Source organism: Onychostruthus taczanowskii, unplaced genomic scaffold (assembly GCF_017590055.1).
Source record: "Onychostruthus taczanowskii isolate IOZ18803 unplaced genomic scaffold, ASM1759005v1 scaffold2, whole genome shotgun sequence".
In the NCBI taxonomy this organism is placed as follows: Eukaryota; Metazoa; Chordata; class Aves; order Passeriformes; family Passeridae; genus Onychostruthus; species Onychostruthus taczanowskii.
The window spans coordinates 28,696,650-28,714,463 of record NW_024499239.1 but is presented as its reverse complement, the minus strand read 5'-3'; the positions used below and the strand labels follow the sequence as shown (position 1 = coordinate 28,714,463).

The 17,814-nt window shown below is 57.5% G+C and overlaps 3 protein-coding genes across 6 annotated transcripts in view; 2 read left to right on the top strand and 1 right to left on the bottom strand.

The window, feature by feature from the left end:
- Positions 1-3,850, top strand: part of NAGK (N-acetylglucosamine kinase) — a 4,857-nt gene extending 1,007 nt beyond the window's left edge. The window contains exons 3-10 of one of the 2 annotated variants that reach the window (XM_041402819.1): positions 977-1,075; positions 1,157-1,298; positions 1,503-1,613; positions 2,125-2,237; positions 2,696-2,783; positions 3,181-3,278; positions 3,386-3,464; positions 3,543-3,850. In XM_041402819.1, coding sequence (XP_041258753.1) covers positions 977-1,075; positions 1,157-1,298; positions 1,503-1,613; positions 2,125-2,237; positions 2,696-2,783; positions 3,181-3,278; positions 3,386-3,464; positions 3,543-3,727 — 915 coding nt within the window. In that variant the 3' untranslated portion in view covers positions 3,728-3,850. The remainder of the gene's footprint in view (positions 1-976; positions 1,076-1,156; positions 1,299-1,502; positions 1,614-2,124; positions 2,238-2,695; positions 2,784-3,180; positions 3,279-3,385; positions 3,465-3,542) is intronic. The other variant, XM_041402820.1, reaches the window with a different exon arrangement.
- Positions 3,851-5,139: 1,289 nt separating this feature from the next.
- PAIP2B (poly(A) binding protein interacting protein 2B) lies at positions 5,140-14,964 on the bottom strand. 3 transcript variants are annotated; one of them, XM_041402902.1, is made up of 4 exons: positions 14,867-14,964; positions 12,001-12,155; positions 8,385-8,561; positions 5,140-7,613 (listed from the first exon to the last, which is right to left on the bottom strand). In XM_041402902.1, the coding sequence occupies exons 2-4, from the start codon at positions 12,142-12,144 to the stop codon at positions 7,557-7,559; spliced, it is 378 nt and encodes a 125-aa protein (XP_041258836.1). In that variant the 5' UTR covers positions 12,145-12,155; positions 14,867-14,964; the 3' UTR covers positions 5,140-7,556. The 3 variants fall into 3 exon arrangements, with proteins under 3 accessions (XP_041258836.1, XP_041258835.1, XP_041258834.1); XM_041402901.1 differs by lacking the exon at positions 14,867-14,964 and adding an exon at positions 14,669-14,826; XM_041402900.1 differs by lacking the exon at positions 14,867-14,964 and adding an exon at positions 13,980-14,199.
- Positions 14,965-15,669: 705 nt separating this feature from the next.
- The window catches only part of ZNF638 (zinc finger protein 638), a 54,810-nt gene continuing 52,665 nt past the window's right edge, over positions 15,670-17,814 (top strand). The window contains exon 1 of the mRNA XM_041403137.1: positions 15,670-15,990. Coding sequence (XP_041259071.1) covers positions 15,905-15,990 — 86 coding nt within the window. The 5' untranslated portion in view covers positions 15,670-15,904. The remainder of the gene's footprint in view (positions 15,991-17,814) is intronic.

Below are 17,814 nucleotides of genomic sequence, written 5' to 3'. Positions count from 1 at the left end.
GGGTTTGGGACATGGAGCAGCGTGTGGGACACAGAGATCCTGGATTTGGAGATGGCTTTGGGACACAGAATGGGATGTGGGACAAGGAGTGGGATGCGGGACACGGAGCTGGGCTTGGGACATGGGGAGGGGGGTTTGGGACATGGAGCAGCATGTGGGACACAGAGATATGGGATATGGAGATGGGTTTGGGACACGGAGCAGCGTGTGGGACACAGAGATCCTGGATTTGGAGATGGCTTTGGGACACAGAACGGGATGTGGGACAAGGAGTGGGATGCGGGACACGGAGCTGGGTTTGGGATATGGAGATGGGTTTGGGACACAGAGTGGAGTGTGGGACACAGAGATCCTGGATTTGGAGATGGCTTTGGGACACAGAACGGGATGTGGGACAAGGAGTGGGATGTGGGACACGGAGTGGGGTTTGGGACATGGAGCAGCGTGTGGGACACAGAGATCCAGGATGTGGAGATGGCTTTGGGACACAGAACGGGATGTGGGACAAGGAGTGGGATGTGGGACACGGAGTGGGGTTTGGGACATGGAGCAGCGTGTGGGACACAGAGATCCTGGATTTGGAGATGGCTTTGGGACACAGAACGGGATGTGGGACAAGGAGTGGGATGCGGGACACGGAGCTGGGTATGGGATATGGAGATGGGTTTGGGACACAGAGTGGGGTGTGGGACACGGAGATATGGGATATGGAGATGGGTTTGGGACACAGAGTGGGGTGTGGGACACGGAGATATGGGATATGGAGCTGGGTGTGGGACACAGAGTGTCGCAGTTTCTGGTTGTCCCCAAACTTGCAGACACCCGGGCGGGACTCCTCTGCAGGCGGTGCCACGGTGTCCCCATGCCCAAAAACCCGTGTAGGACCCCTGGGGTGGCATCAGGGTGTCCAAAACACCATGTGGCACCCCCGAGGTGGCACCCGGGTGGCCTCAGGACGTGCCCTGGTGTGTCACAGCTCATTGGCTCCGAGAAGTGCCTGGAGAGGATCGAGCGCATGGTCAGCGAGGCCAAGAGCAAAGCGGGCGTCGACCCCCAGGTGCCCCTGCGCTCGCTGGTGAGCCCCCCGCGCTGTCCCCACCCCGTGTGCCACCCCCTGGTGCCGCCGTGGGGGTGACGGTGGCCCTGGGTGCGGCAGGGGCTGTCGCTGAGCGGAGGGGACCAGCAGGACGCCGTCGGGAAGCTGACGGAGGAGCTGCAGCGCCGCTTCCCGCACCTGAGCCAGAGCTACTTCATCACCACCGACGCCGTGGGGGCCATGGCCACGGCCACCGACCACGGTGGGTTTGGCCCGGCCGCCATTGTCCCTGTCCTCATTGTCGCTGCCCTGTTTGGCCCTGCCGCCATTGTCCCTGTCCCACTCGTCCCTGTATCCCTTGTCACTGTCACCCATTTGTCCCTGTCCACCTTTTCCCATCCTTGTGTCCCTTGTCCCTGGTGGCTGGGATGGCACTGGTGACACCGGGCACCGTGTCACCCCGCAGGTGGCATCGTGCTGATCTCGGGCACGGGCTCCAACTGCAAACTCATCAACCCCGACGGCTCCGAGACGGGCTGCGGCGGCTGGGGCCACATGATGGGGGATGAAGGCTCCGGTGAGCCCGGGGGCACCGGGGAGGGGTGACCCCACTGCTGACCATCCATCCATCCATCCGTCATCCATCCATCCATCCATCCATCCATCCGTCCATCCATCCATCCATCATCCATCCATCTGTCCATCCATCATCCATCCATCCATCATCCCTCCATCATCCATCCATCCCTCCATCATCCATCCATCATCCATCATCCATCCATCCATCCCCCATCCATCCATCATCCATCCATCCATCTATCCATCCATCCATCATCCATCCATCCCTCCATCATCCATCCATCATCCATCATCCATCCATCCATCCCCCATCCATCCATCATCCATCCATCCATCTATCCATCCATCCATCATCCATCCATCCCTCCATCATCCATCCATCATCCATCATCCATCCATCCATCCCCCATCCATCCATCATCCATCCATCCATCTATCCATCCATCCATCATCCATCCATCCCTCTCTCCATCCACTGCTGACCCCATTCCCGACCCCGCTGTTCCCAGCGTACTGGATCGCTCACCAGGCTGTGAAGATGGTGTTTGACTGCATGGACAACCTGGAGGTGCCGCCCCACGACGTCGCCTACGTCAGGCAGGCCATGTTCGACTACTTCCAGGTGCTGCCGGGGGTTTTGGGGTGCTTGGGAGGGATTTGGGATGGGTTTGGTGTTCTTGGGGAGGTTTGGGATGGGTATTGGGGTCTTGGAATGGCTTTGAGATGGGTTTTGAGGGATCTGGGATGGGCATCAAGTTCTTGAGCAGCTTTGGGATGGGTGTTGGGGTCTTGAGGGGGTTTGGGACTTGGAATGGCTTTGAGATGGGTTTTGAGGGATCTGGGATGGGTATCAGGGTGTTGGGGAAGTTTTGGGATGGATGTTGGGGTCTTGAGGGGATTTGGGATGGGTGTTGGGTCCTGGGGGAGCTCTGGGCCGTGTTTTGGGGTCCTGGGGTCGGGGCTGTGTACTGGGATCTGGGGTCACTCCCAGCTGTACCCGGGGTGCCCAGGAGGGGACGTTGGGGTGCCCAGGAGGGGTCCCCAGACCTCACCCAGGGCCCCCCTGCCCCGACCCCACAGATCTCGGACAGGATGGGGCTCCTGACCCACCTCTACCGCACCTTCGAGAAGTCCAAATTCGCGGGATTTTGCCAGAAACTGGCGGAGGGTAGGGAAACCCCTTCCCAGGGAATCACCCCATTCCTGTCACCTGTTTGTCCCTGTCCCTGTTTGTCCCCATCCCCATTGTCCCTGCCCAGATTGTCCCTGTCCCCATTTGTCCCTGTGCCCCTTTCCCATCCCTGTTCCCCTTGTCCCCATCACCTGTTTGTCCCTGTCCCCCTTTTTCCCTGTCTCCATTTGTCCCTGTCCCCTTATCACTGTCCCTTTGTCCCTGTCCCCTTATCAGTGCCCCCTTGTCCCTCCCGCTGCCACTCCCTGCTCTCTGCCCCGGGCGCACCTTGCCCCCGAGCACCCTCTGCCCTCCTCGGGGTGGGGACACCCAGGTGCCACCCCCGGGGGGGACACAGAGGAGTGTCCCACGTCCCCGTGGGTGCCACCCCCAGGTGCCCAGCTCGGTGACCCGCTGTGCTGCCACATCTTCACCAAGGCCGGCGAGGTGCTGGCGCGCCACGTGGTCGCCGTGCTGCCCAAAATCCACCAGGTGAGGCCGACGCCCGGAGGCGCCGGCGGCGCCGCCGCCGTCCCCTGCCGGGCGTCCCCGCGCCCGCGGCGGTGCCACCGTGCCCTCTGAGCGTCCCCACCCCGCAGAGCCTGTTCCTGGGCGAGCTGGGGCTGCCCATCGTGTGCGTGGGCTCGGTGTGGAACAGCTGGCAGCGCCTGCAGGCGGGTGAGCGCAGCGGGGCCGGCCGCGCCTCGGCGGGGCTCGCTTTCGGGGTCGCCCCTGACGCCCCCCTGATGTCGCCAGGGTTCATCCAGGTGCTGGAGCGGGCGCGGGACGAGGCTCCCGGGGATTTCTCCCGGTTCAGCCTGCTGAAGCTGAAGCGCTCCTCGGCGCTGGGGGGAGCGCGGCTGGGAGCCGGGAAGGTGGGGACGGCGCTGCCGCTGGATCGCGCCGGGAACGTGGACGTGTTCTACACGCACGTGTTCTGAGAGCCGGGACCCCAGAGAGGGGGCGGCGCCCCGAAACGGCCCCGGAGCGGCCCCCGGAGGGACGGGAGGGACGGGGCTGTGCCGCGCGCGGGGCGGCTTGTGGTTCGGCAATAAAACGGCTGCACTGGCCCAGGGGAGTGGGAATGGGGCGGGAATGGGAGTGGGAATGGGGAGGGAATGGGGATGGGAAATGGGGCGGGAAAGGGAGTGGGGGAGTGGGAATGGGGATGGGAATGGGGCGGGAATGGGAGTGGGAGAGTGGGAATGGGGTGGGAATGGGAATAGGGGAGTGGGAATGGGGTGGGAATGGGGATAGGAATGGGTTGGGAATAGAGTGGGAATGGGGTGGGGGAGTGGGAATGGGGTGGCAACGGGGATGATGGAGTGGGAATGGGGTGGGATAGGGAGTGTGGGAATGGGGTGGGATAGGGAGTGTGGGAATGGGGTGGGATAGGGATTGTGGGAAAATGGGAGAGTGGGAATGGGGCAGGATGGAGCAGGAGTGAGGGGACAGAGCAGGATGGGAATGGGGCAGGATGGGGATGGGAGAATGGGGATGAAGCAGGACGGGACAGGATAGGGATGGGACTGAGAGGATGGGGAGTGGGAACGAGAGCATGGAAATGGGGCGGGATGAGGATGGGAATGGGGCAGGATGGAGACGGGAATGTGGGGATGGGAGTGTGGGAATGGGGCAGGATGGGGGTGGGAGCACAGGGATGAAGCAGGGTGGGGCTGGATAGGGATGGATGGGATTTGAGGATGGGGAGTGGGAATACAGGGTGGGAGTGTGGGGATGGAGCAGGATAGGGATGGGGCAGGATGGGGAGGGGAGAGCAGGAATGGGGATGGGGGAGTGGGAATGGGAGAGTGGGAATGGGGTGGGATAGGGATGGGGCAGGATAGGAATGGCATGGGATAGGGGATTGGGAATGGAACTGGGAATAGGAATAAGATTGTGAATGGGATTGGGAACAGGAATGGGAATGGGAACAGGAATAGGAATGGGAATGGGATTGGGGTGCTGAGCCTGCCAGCACAGGCAGGGAGGGCTCTGCATCCAAGGAAAAGCAGGAAGGAGGAAATCCCAAAGATTGGGATCAGGGATGACATCCATGACCTGGGAATGGACGTGGAGCTGCTGGAGCAGCTTTTGGGGGAATTCCCACTTAAAAGGGGAAACAAAAAAAAGGGAAAAAAAATCCCTTTGGGGTTCTTTTTACCAGGAATCAAAAGTCCCCAGAAAGGTGAAAGTGCTGGAAAATCCTCCAGGAGCTTTTCCAGGAGGGAAATTCCCAAACAGAGCCACCTCAGGCTCCAAACTGGGAATGGCTGGGATCACTGGGAGGGGTGGGGCGGCCAAACCCGCTCACAGAGACCCCACAGTTTTCCAAGGAAAACCCCGGCCCCGCTCCCTTCCAAAAAAAGTTTATTTGGGATAACACCTCGTTCGAAATTTACAGCATTGAGGGGGGTGGGGAAAGGAGGGAAATGGGGGAGAAATCCAAGGAAAACCGGGAAAAGGAGGAGGTGAAAATGTGGGATCGCTCCAGGGGATGGATCCCGTCCTGCCCAGCCAAAAACGGCCCCAAATGGAGTTTGTAGGGTGGGATTTCCATCGGGCTGCTGCTTCCAGAGGGGCTGGGAAAAGCGGGAAGAGCCGGGAATTCCATGAGCTCAGCCCTGTTCACGCTCCAGCGGCGCCGATCCCGCTGATCCATGAACTGCTTCGCTCAGGGAATGGGGATTTGCACGGATCAGCAGCAGGAATGGGGCTGGTGGTGCTGCTTTCCCAGGATTCCCCAGCCCAGCAGCTCCCACCTTCCCTGGAAAAGGGTTTTTGGAGCCTGGAACGCTCCCGGCTTCTCTGGTTTGGGATTTCCAACCCCCAGAAGGTCCCGTTTTCCAGGGATAGGGGTTTGTAACCCTGGGAGGCTCCTGCTTTCCCTGGACAGGGATTCCCGACCCCAAGGAGCTCCTCTTTTTCCTCTGTAGGGATTCCCAATCCCAAAAAGCTCTGCTTTGTATGGATAGATATTTCTAATCCCAAAAAGTTCCTGATTTCCTGGATAGGGATTCCCAATCCCAAAAAGCTCCTGCTTTCCCTGGACAGGGATTTCTGACCAGGAGCAGTTCCTTTTTTTCATCATGGATTCCCAACCCTGGGAGGTTCCTGATTTCCCTGGACAGGGATTCCCAATCCCAAGGAACTCCTGATTTCCTTGGATAGGGCTTTCTGACCTTGGGAAGCTCCCACTTTTCCTGGAGAGGGATTTCCAATCCCAAAAATGTTCCTAATTTCTCTGGATAGGGATTCCTGACTCCAAGGAGCTCCCATTTTCTCTGGACAGGGATTCCCAATCCCAAAGAGTTCCTGATTTCCCTGGATAGGGATTTCTGACCTTGGGAAGCTCCTGCTCTCCTTGGACAGGGATTTCCAATTCCAGGAAGTTCCTGATTTCCTTGGATGATGATTCCCAACCCCAAGGAGCTCCTATTTTTCCTCTGTAGGGATTTTCAATCCCAAAACACTCCTGACTTCTCCAGACAGGGATTTCCAATCCCAAAGAGCTCCCACTTTCTCTGGATAGGGATTCCCAGTTCCAGGAAGTTCCTGGTTTCCCTGGATAGTGTTTCTAAACTTGGGATGTTCCTGATTTCCTTGGATAGGGATTCCCAATCCCAAGGAACTCCTGATTTCCTTGGATAGGGCTTTCTGACCTTGGGAAGCTCCCACTTTTCCTGGAGAGGGATTTCCAATCCCAAAAAGTTCCTGATTTCCCTGGATAGGGATTTCCAATCCCAAAAATTCCTGATTTCCCTGGATAGGGTTTCTGACCTTGGGAAGCTCCTGCTCTCCTTGGACAGGGATTTCCAATTCCAGGAAGTTCCCGATTTCCTTGGACAAGGATTCCCAGCCCCAAGGAGCTCCTGATTTCCTTGGATTTCTGAGCCTTTTAGAACCTTGGGAGTGGCCAGGATTTAGGGAGCTGCAGCTCCCATGGATGGGGAAGGAAATTCCCGGGATCAAATTCTGATGGAGACACGGATCCCACTCCAGGATCCTTGGAAAAGGGATCAGCACCAGGATATTCCCACCACATCCCAAAACATCCCTCATCCCAACAGAGGACCCCTCTCTTTTCCCAGGAATTCAGTTTCCCTTGGATTTTCACCCGTGAGGAATTAGGGCTGTAGTGTTGGATAAGCTGAGGAATTCCTTAAGGGGAAGAGGAATTTGGGGAAATCCAGGTTTCCCTAAAAACCTCTGGAATTGGCAGGATCCCCCTGCTCAGCTTCCATATGGAGGAATTTCGGGATTGCACCTTGGAACCCTTCACTTCCAGCAGGAAAAATCCCATTCCAGAAAAATCAGGGAAAATTCCATTCCAGAAAATCAGGGAAAAACCAGTCCCAACCCTAAAAATCCTCCGAAAGCAGAAAAACCTGATTTTCCCATGATTGGCTTTCCATGATTTTTCTGTGATTTTCCCATGACTGATTTCCCATGATTTTCCCCAAGATTTTCCATGATTTTTCAGTGATTTTTTCATGATTTTCCCCAAGATTTTCCCGTGATTTTTCCATGATTTTTTCCAAGATTTTCCCACTGGCGGGGTCGCCACAAATCCCAGGAAGCCAAAAACTGCCAAGAAAAAGTGAGGAAAAGCCAGGAAGAAAAAAAAAGAAAAAAAAAAAGGGAAAACCAAAAATACTTGGAGCTGGAGCAGATCCCGGTGCTGGAGCCGCTCCGGGCTCTTCCCATGTCCCAACTTTTCCCTGGAGCAGGGAATCAGTCTCTGGCCAGGCCATTCCCGAATTTCCGAGGTCAGTATTTCACTCCGGGAACGAACTCCTTGGCATCTGGATTCAAGTTGCTTTTGCTCTGGAAAAAGGATGGGAATGGGATTTGTCAGTGTTGGGAATTCCAGGGATTCCTGGGATGGGTCAAGGGTTCCCAAGGTTTGGGGTCTCAGGTTGGATTTGGAAAATCTGGGGTTTCTGTGGGAAGTGGGATCATGTGGAGAGCAAATTTATGGAATCGTGGAATGGTTTGGGTGGGAAGGGATCCTTAAATCCCATCCAATTCCAGCCAATTACATCCTTAAATCCCATCCAGTCCCGCTATTCCAGCTGGATCCATCCTGGCCTTGGACACTTCCAGGGATCCTGGGCCAATTCCAGGGATTGGGACAATTTTAAGGACGGGACAATTCGAGGGATGGGAGAATTCCACGGATGGGAGAATCCCAAGCATGGGCCAATTGCAGGGATGGGGCAATTCCAGGGACAGAATTCCAGGGATGAGAGAATTCCAAGGATGGGACAAATCCAAAGATGAGCCAATCCCAGGGCTGGGACAATTCCAAGACTGGGAGAATTCCAAGGATTGATCAGTTCCAGGGCTAGAATTCCAGGGATTGGACAATTCCAAGGATGGGCCAATTCCAAGGATTGGTCAATTCCCAGGCTAGTAAAATTCCACGGATTGGACAATTCCAAGGATGGGGCAATCTTAAGAATGGGACAGTTCCAAGGATGGGACAATTTCAGGGATGGGACAATTCCAAAACTGGGCCAATCCCAAGGATTGGCCAGTTCCAGGGACAGGAGAATTCCAGGGATGGGACAATTCCAAGGCTGGGCCGATCCTCACCAGGATGTCCTCGGATCCGTGTCCGTCGCCCACGGAGAGGCCGTGGAGCTGCTGCTGGAGCTGCCCCATTCCCTGGGGAAGATCCCGCGCCGGGATGAACCAATCCTGGTCCTCCTCCTCCAGCATCTCCTGGAAGCAGCGATCCAGGAATTCCTGCTCCTGCAGCTCCTCCTCCACCTGCCCGGAGACATTCCATGGGAAGGAAATCCCGAGGTTTTCCATGGGAAGAGCCTGTAGCTCCAAGGAGCTCATTTGTGGAATTCTCGAGGTTGGAAAAGCCCTCGGAGATCCTTTCTGTCCCGTTAAATCCCGCCAGGAATGGGGATTCCAGCTCTTTTCCAAGAGGAACATTCCCAATTTTCCCAGCTTCCCTCTCATCCTGCTGCCATTCCCAAATCCTGATTCCCACCCAGCTTCCCCTGTCAGGGAATTGTGGCGCTCCAGAAGGTCCCTGAGCCTTCTTTTTTTCCCAGGAATTCCTTTTTCCCAGGAATTCATTTTTTTCCAGGAATTCCTTGCTCCAGGAATGGTGGATGTGATCCCAGAGCTTTCCCAGCCTGGAATTCCTGGAGCTGCCACTGCAGAGGATGGGGCTGGGAATCACAGCTGCTCCCATTTTCCTGTTTTTTTCTGGATTTAGGAGACTCCAAGAGGAGCCAATCCTCAGAATTTTGATCCATGAAAAGTTGGGGAAAGCCTGAGTTTTCCATGTTCACCTGGAAAATCCAGGGAATTCAAGAGGGGCTCCAGGACTGGGGGCAAAAAAGGGACAGGACACAGGGAATGGCTTCCCATTGGAAAACTGGAGTTTAGCTGGGATTTGGGAAGGAATTCCTGCAGAGAAATTGGGATCTAAAATCCAAATATCCCAGGAATGTCAGCTCATCCCAGCAGGAGGATGATTATCCCAGGATTCTGCACGTCCAGGTGAACATTCCCTGTTTTCCAGCCTGGATGTTTCACTCAGCTCCGTCCTGTGCCGGATCCATGGGGAAGGAATTTCCAGATCCATGGGAAAGGGCTGGAAAAGCACCTGGAGAGCTGCACCCCATTGGATGGATGCCCCAAATCCCAGCTGGAAAATCCAGGGAAGCCACGTGGCTTTGGAAAATTCAGGAACAGGGAAAACCTCTGGAGGAAAATCCAGCCCCAAAGCCATGGAACGGGAACGTGGGAATTCCCTTTTCCCAGCCTTCCTGGACACCCTGGAAATGGGAATTGGAGCCTGGGAATGTTTTAGGGAAGGGAGAGTATCCAGGGAAAAGCTCCTTCCTCTCCCAGGTGTCCGAGGTGTCTCCAACTCCTGGAATGACCTGGGAGCCTGCAGGGAATGTCCTGGGATTGGGATGAGGATCCAAAGCTCTTCCAGCTCATTATTCCCAAATTCCAGAGCTGTTTGACTTCCAGCACAACATCCCAAAAGCTCTGCCTGTTCCAGAAATTGGGAATGTGGGAATTCCCTTTTTTTTCCCAGCCTTCCTGGACACCCTGGAAATGGGAATTGGAGCCTGGGAATGTTTTAGGGAAGGGAGAGTATCCAGGGAAAAGCTCCTTCCTCTCCCAGGTGTCCGAGGTGTCTCCAGCTCCTGGAATGACCTGGGAGCCTGCAGGGAATGTCCTGGGATTGGGATGAGGATCCAAAACTCTTCCAGCTCATTATTCCCAAATTCCAGAGCTGTTTGCTTCCAGCACAACATCCCAAAAGCTCTGCCTGTTCCAGAAATTCCCTGTAATTCAGGATTTCCCCCCAAAGCGGAATCACCCAAATTCCAGGGGGTGATCCCAAGGAAAGGGAAGGAGAATCTCAAAAATTCGGGAGAAGGGACTGGTAATGCCACCACCCCTCGGGAAGGATCAAAGCACAACATTCCCAGATCGTTTTCCCTATGGATACACATGAACTGGGAACCACCCCTGGCTGAAATCCACCATGAATCCCAAGAATTCCTGCATGTGGGAAACTCTGGGAATCAATCCCAGGCTGAAATCTGCCCCGTTCCCAAATCCCAAGAATTCCTGGATGTGGGAACCTGTGGGAATCACTCCCAAGCTGAAATCCAAATCCCAAGAATTCCTGGATGTGGAATTCTCTGGGAACCACCCCAGGCTGAAATCCACCATGAATCCCAAGAATTCTTGGATGTGGGAATCTCTGGGAATCAACCCCAGGCTGAACCCAAATCCTGAGTATTCCTAAATGTGGGAATGTCTGGGAATCCCCCCAGGCTGAACCCAAATCCCAGGAATTCCTGGATGTGGAATTCCCTGAGAACCACCCCCAGGCTGAAATCCACCCTGAATCCCGAGAGTTTCTGGGCGTGGGAATCTCTGGGAATCAATCCCAGGATGAAATCCACCCTGTTCCCAAATCCCAAGAATTCCCAGCTGTGGGAATGTCTGGGAATCCCCCCATGCTGAACCCGAATCCCAGGAATTCCCAGCTGTGGGAATCCCCCCATGCTGAACCCGAATCCCAGGAATTCCCAGCTGTGGGAATCCCCCCATGCTGAACCCGAATCCCAGGAATTCCCAGCTGTGGGAATCCCCCCATGCTGAACCCGAATCCCAGGAATTCCCAGCTGTGGGAATCCCCCCATGCTGAACCCGAATCCCAGGAATTCCCAGCTGTGGGAATCCCCCCATGCTGAACCCGAATCCCAGGAATTCCCAGCTGTGGGAATCCCCCCATGCTGAACCCGAATCCCAGGAATTCCCAGCTGTGGGAATCCCCCCATGCTGAACCCGAATCCCAGGAATTCCCAGCTGTGGGAATCCCCCCATGCTGAACCCGAATCCCAGGAATTCCCAGCTGTGGGAATCCCCCCATGCTGAACCCGAATCCCAGGAATTCCCAGCTGTGGGAATCCCCCCATGCTGAACCCGAATCCCAGGAATTCCCAGCTGTGGGAATCCCCCCATGCTGAACCCGAATCCCAGGAATTGCATGTGGGAAACTCTGGGAATCAATCCCAGGCTGAAATCTGCCCCGTTCCCAAATCCCAAGAATTCCTGGATGTGGGAACCTGTGGGAATCACTCCCAAGCTGAAATCCAAATCCCAAGAATTCCTGAATGTGGAATTCTCTGGAAATCAACCCCAGGCTGAACCCAAATCCTGAGAATTCCCAAATGTGGGAATGTCTGGGAACCACCCCCAGGATGAACCAAATCCCAGGAATTCCTGGATGGGGAATTCCCTGAGAACCACCCCAGGCTGAAATCCACCCTGAATCCCGAGAGTTTCTGGGCGTGGGAATCTCTGGGAATCAATCCCAGGATGAAATCCACCCTGTTCCCAAATCCCAAGAATTCCCAGCTGTGGGAATGTCTGGGAATCCCCCCATGCTGAACCCGAATCCCAGGAATTCCCAGCTGTGGGAATCCCCCCATGCTGAACCCGAATCCCAGGAATTCCCAGCTGTGGGAATCCCCCCATGCTGAACCCGAATCCCAGGAATTCCCAGCTGTGGGAATCCCCCCATGCTGAACCCGAATCCCAGGAATTCCCGGCTGTGGGAATCCCCCCATGCTGAACCCGAATCCCAGGAATTCCCAGCTGTGGGAATCCCCCCATGCTGAACCCGAATCCCAGGAATTCCCGGCCGTGGGAATCTCACCTGCCGGTTGAAGTCCTCCTCGTTCTCCATCCACATGTACTCAGCGAAGGGGTTGTTCTCCTTCTCCTCGTGCCCATTCCCAACCGGATCCTCCTTGGATTTGGGGTTGGACGCCGTGGTGCTGGCCAGCTCGGAGCCATTCATCCTTAGGGACTCTGGGATGAGGGATTTGGGAATGAGGGAGCTGCTGGAGATCCCAAACCCAGCCCAGACCCCACGGGCACCGCGGGATTCCATCGTGGGAGCCATTCCCTGTGTCCCTGCAGGCCTTGTCCCCATCCCTCTCCAGCTTAGGAGCTCTGAGGATTCCCTGGAATTTTGCCTTCTCCAGGAGAACATTCCCACAGCAAAAGAGTTCCAGAATCCTGGAATGGGTTGGAAAAGACCTTAGATCCATTCCCAGCCCATCCATGGGTAGGACCTCCCCTATCCCAGGTGGATCCAACCTGGCCTTGGGCACTGCCAGGGATCCAGGGGCAGCCACAGCTGCTCTGGGAATTCCAGCCCAGCCCCTGCCCACCCTCCCAGCCAGGAATTCCTTCCCAAGATCCCAGCCCAATCTCCCCTTTGCCAGTGGGAGCCATTCCCTGTGTCCTGTCCCTGCAGGCCTTGTCCCAAATTCCAGCTCTTCTGGAGCCCCTCCAGGGACTCTGAGCATTCCCTGGAATTTCCCTTCTCCAGGAGAACATTCCCAGCTCTCCCAGCCAGGCTCGCAGCATCCCTGTGGCACAGGAAGGGTTAACCAGCAGAATTCCTTCCCAAAATCCATCCCTGGGGAAAATCCATTCCCTGTCAAGCAGGAGCAGCAATTCCAGCTGGGAATTCCACAGGGAATTCATGCCTGGCTCTGCTTCCCAGCCCCATTCCCCCTGGAAAAGCAGGAAGGGAAGCCCAGCTTGGATTTGGGATCTCAGATCCCTTTTCCCACCTGAACCCGAAATTCCAGGATTCCAGCCACGGTTTTGCTGCCGCTCCCAAAATCCCAAATCCCACTGGAGCAGGCAGGACCTGGACAGGGAACACGGCAGCTCCTGGGATTCCAAAACTGGAATTCTCCCGGGATTTCAGAGCTGGAATTCTCTTGGGATTCCACAGCTGGAATTCTCTCGGGATTCCAGAGATGGAATTCTTCCAGGATTTTGGAGCTGGAATTCTCCAGGGATTCCTAAGCTGTAATTCTCCTGGAATTCCACAGCTGGAATTCTTCTGGGATTCCAAAAGTGGAATTCCCCCGGGATTACAGAGCTGGAATTCTCCTGGAATTTCAGAGCTGGAATTCTGGAAGCGGTGACAGTTCCAGGATTATCCCATCCCCGCAGGAATGGCTGAGCCAGGATGAGCCCTGGGGGACTCATCATTCCCAAATTTTCTTGGGAAGGGACAATCCCACTTCCCTCCTTTCCTGCAGTGACAGGAGCCCTGGACTGGGTTGGAAAACTGGGAGAATTCCCAAAGGGTTAAATCTTTATGGAACTGGAAAAGGAGCCAGGCTGGGAAATCTGGGAATGTTCCCCTGGAGAAGGGAAAAATCCAGGGAATTCTCAGAGTCCCTGAAGGGGCTCCAAGAGAGCTGGAGAGGGAAAAATGGGAAAAGGAATGGTTGGGTTTTTGGGATCAGGGATTGTAAAAAGATGGGACAAGGGATGGAGGGACAGGACACAGGGAATGGCTTCCACTGGGAAAAGGGAGATTGGGCAAGGAATTCCTGGCTGGGCTGGAATTCCCAGAGAATCCCGGGATCCCAGGCCAGGCTGGATCCACCTGGGATGGTGGAAAACATCCCTGGATGGGATTTAACCCATTCCAACCCCCAAGCCATTCCAGGATTCCACGAAAACCCCACATTCCCCAAACGTGGATGTTTCCAGGATAACGCTCCAAATCCCAGAGGTTTTATCCCAAACACCCCAAGGAGCGTGGGAAAGCCTTTCCCAGATCCTGGGATTTGGGATGCTGGACAGCCAGCCCGGTGTCCTCACCTGGCCCTGCACTGGGCTGGCAAGGAAAAAATCCCAAACATCCCAGAAATATCCCAAATCCCGGCTGGAGGGGGAATCTGGGGGCAGAGACCTCCCCAAAATGTGAGTGTGCCACGGCCTGGGGATCCATGGGGAGCGGGGGTGTGCCTGACCCTGTGGAATGGGAATGGGAACGGGAATGGGATGGGATGGGAATGGGATGGGATGGGAATGGGAAAGGGAATGGGATTGGGAATGGGACTGGAATGGGAATGGGATTGGGATGGGAATGGGAAAGGGATTGGGATGGGAATGGGGATGGGAAAGGGAATGGGACTGGGATGGGAATGGGAAAGGGATTGGGATGGGAATGGGGATGGGAAAGGGAATGGGACTGGGATGGGAACGGGAATAGGATTGGGAATGAGATGAGATTAGAAATGGGATTGGGATGGGAATGGAAAACGGAAAGGGAATGGGATTGGGATGGGACTGGAATGGGAATGGGATTGGGAATGGGATTGGGATGGGAATGGAATGGGAACGGGAACGGGATGGAGGCGCCGATCCCGGCCCACCACCAGCGGACTGCGGCGGCTCTCTCGGGCTCCCGGGATGCCGTTCCCCGGCCAGGGCCCCAACGCCGGCCGGGCCGGGCCGGGCCGGGCCTGCGCCCCCCGGGGGCGGGGCCGCCCCCGGTCCCCCGGTACCTCGGGCCCGGCCGGTGCCGCTCCGCGCCCTCCGCCGCCGCCGCGCCCCGCCCCTCCCGCCGCGGACACGCCCACGCCTCCCATTGGACAGCACCGCCGCGTAGCCCCGCCCCTCGGCGTTCTGGTTGGGCGGCACGGGTATAAAGCGCGTTGCTATTGCGGCGTTTAGCTGGCAATCATGAAGGTAACCCCACCCACCGAGCGGCGCTCCGGATTGGCTGCCGCCGGCGGCTCTGATTGGCAGAGGGCACGCGTCCCCCACGTGGGGCAGACGGGCAGCGCGCGGGGGGCGGCGCCACGCGCGATGTAAATAACACCGAACGCCCCGCCCTCGCGGCTGGAGGATGATTGACAGGCGCCTCGCCCAATGGGGGGAGGCGTCACAAATGTGCCACGCCGCCAGGCCGCCTTGGTAGAAGCACGCTGATTGGCTGAAACATGTAAACACAGGGAGGGGGCGGGGCGGTCACGTGGCGTGCGCGTGGCTCGGGGGGCCCCAATTTGGGGTCGGGAAGAGGGGGGCGTTATCCAGCACCCCCAAATTGGGGTCAGGAAGGGGGGGGTACCCAGCTCTGCACCCCCAAATTTGGGTCAGGAAGGGGGGGTCCGGCCCTGCACCCCAAAATTGGGTCAGGAAGGGGGGGGTTATCCAGCCGCGCACCCCCAAATTGGGGTCAGGAAGGGGGGGGTACCCAGCTCTGCACCCCCAAATTGGGGTCAGGAAGGGGGGGGTACCCTGCACCCCCAAATTGGGGGCAGGAAGAGGGGGGTTACCCAGCACCCCCAAATTTGGGGTCAGGAAGGGGGATACCCAGCCCTGCAGTTTTGGGGGGTTCCCCACCCCGCACCCCCAATTTTGGGGGCGCCCCTCTGGCGGTTTCCCCAGCCCCGCACCCCAAACTGGGCAGAGCAGCAAGCGGAGGCGGGGGGGGGACCCCAAATTTTGTTGCCACCTCCCGGCGGGGCCCCCCCGGCCCTGCACCCCCCGATTTTGGGAGCGCCCCAAAGCGGGGGGGGGGCTCGGCTGTGCACGCGCGCTTTTGGGGTCACCGGGGCAATGCGGCCAACCCCGCACCCCAATAAGGGTGAGAGCCTTTTTTTGGGGGGTCCCCTCCCCGCAGCCCCGTGCCCGGAGCCCCCCCGGCTGCTCCAGCGCCGCCTCCGCGCGGTGACGATCCCGATCCCAAAGATCCCAAAGATCCCAAAGATCCCAAAGATCCCGATCCCACCCCCGCCATGCCGGCGGGCGGCGGCGCCTCCTCCGCGCCCCCCCAAAATCGGGGTCCCCGGCCCCCCCCGACCCCCCTGGATCCCCTCGGACGGTGAGTGTGGAAAGGGAATGGGACTGGGATGGGAACGGGAATAGGATTGGGAATGAGATGAGATTAGAAATGGGATTGGGATGGGAATGGAAAACGGAAAGGGAATGGGATTGGGATGGGACTGGAATGGGAATGGGAATGAGAACGGGAATGGGATGAGACTGGAAATGGGATGGGATGGGAATGGGAACGGGAATGGGATGAGATTGGAAATGGGATTGGGATGGGAATGGGAAAGGGAATGGGAGTGGGATGGGAATGGAAAAAGGAAAGGGAATGGGATTGGGATGGGACTGGGAACGGGAACAGGATTGGGCTGGGAACGGGAATGGAATGGGAACGGGAACGGGATGGAGGCGCCGATCCCGGCCCACGCCTCACGTGGCACGACCTGAGCCCGAATTTTGGGGAGACCCGAATTTTGGGGAGAGACAAATTTTGGGGAGACGCAGCCGCGCACCCCCGGATTTGGGATTGGGGAGGGGGACACCCCCGGGGGGACCCCCATGGCACAAAAGGGGGACCCGAAATGTCGCCCCAGCCTCGGCGTGACCCCAAACCCATTCCTCACTCCGGGATGGGATGTTTGGGGGGGGAGCAGTTTTGGGGTCTCCTGGGGGATTCCCCGGAGGCTCCATGGGCAGTTTTGGGGTGCGGGGCACAGTTTTGGGGTCTCCTGGAGGATTCACCCCGTCGGCGTGATCCCAAACCCATTCTTCACTCCGGGATGGGATGTTTGGGGGATCCCCTGGGGGCTCCACGTGCAGTTTTGGGGTGCAGGGGGAAGTTTTGGGGTCTGTGTGCCCTGGGGGGATCCCCTGGACGCTCCGTGGGCAGTTTTGGGGTGCGGGGAGCAGTTTTGGGGTTTCCATATCCTGGGGGACCCCCTGGAGGTTCCGTGGGCAGTTATGGGGTGCGGGGAGCAGTTTTGGGGTCTCCTGGAGGGTTCATCCCTCGGTGTGACCCCAAACCCATTCCTCACTCCGGGCTAGGATTTTTGGGGTGCAGGGAGCAGTTTTGGGGTCTCTGTGCCCTGGGGGATCCCCTGGACGCTCCGTGGGGGCAGTTTTGGGGTGCAGGGAGCAGTTTTGGGGTCTCTGTGCCCTGGGGGATCCCCTGGACGCTCCGTGGGGGCAGTTTTGGGGTGAGGGTCCATGGGCAGTTTTGGGGTGCAGGGAGCAGTTTTGGGGTCTCCTGGGGGATCCCCTGGAGGGTCCTTGTGCAGTTTTGGGGTACAGGGAGCAGTTTGGGGGTTTCCATGTCCTCGGGGATCCCCAGACGCTCCGTGGGCAGTTTTGGGGTGCAGGGAGCAGTTTTGGGGTCTCCTGGGGGATCCCCTGGAGGGTCCATGGGCAGTTTTGGGGTGCAGGGAGCAGTTTTGGGGTCTCCTGGGGGATCCCCTGGAGGGTCCTTGTGCAGTTTTGGGGTACAGGGAGCAGTTTGGGGGTTTCCATGTCCTCGGGGATCCCCAGACGCTCCGTGGGCAGTTTTGGGGTGCAGGGAGCAGTTTTGGGGTCCCGACGCCCCGTGTGCAGTTTTGGGGTGCAGGGAGCAGTTTTGGGGTCTCCTGGGGGATCCCCTGGAGGCTCCAGGTGTAGTTTTGGGGTTTCCATGTCCTGGGGGATCCCCAGACGCTCCGTGGGGGCAGTTTTGGGGTGCAGGGAGCAGTTTTGGGGTCCCGACGCTCCGTGGGCAGTTTTGGGGTGCAGGGAGCAGTTTTGGGGTCCCGACGCTCCGTGGGCAGTTTTGGGGTGCAGGGAGCAGTTTTGGGGTCCCGACGCCCCGTGTGCAGTTTTGGGGTGCAGGGAGCAGTTTTGGGGTCTC

Coding starts and splice junctions, on each gene's coding strand:
- PAIP2B (XM_041402900.1), bottom strand. CDS start 14,109: ATGGATCCCCAGGCCGTGGCACACTCACATTTTGGGGAGGTCTCTGCC. Junction 12,156..13,979: donor CCAGCCCAGTGCAGGGCCAG/GTGAGGACACCG, acceptor CCCTCATCCCAG/AGTCCCTAAGGATGAATGGC. Junction 7,614..8,384: donor ACGGATCCGAGGACATCCTG/GTGAGGATCGGC, acceptor TCCTTTTTCCAG/AGCAAAAGCAACTTGAATCC.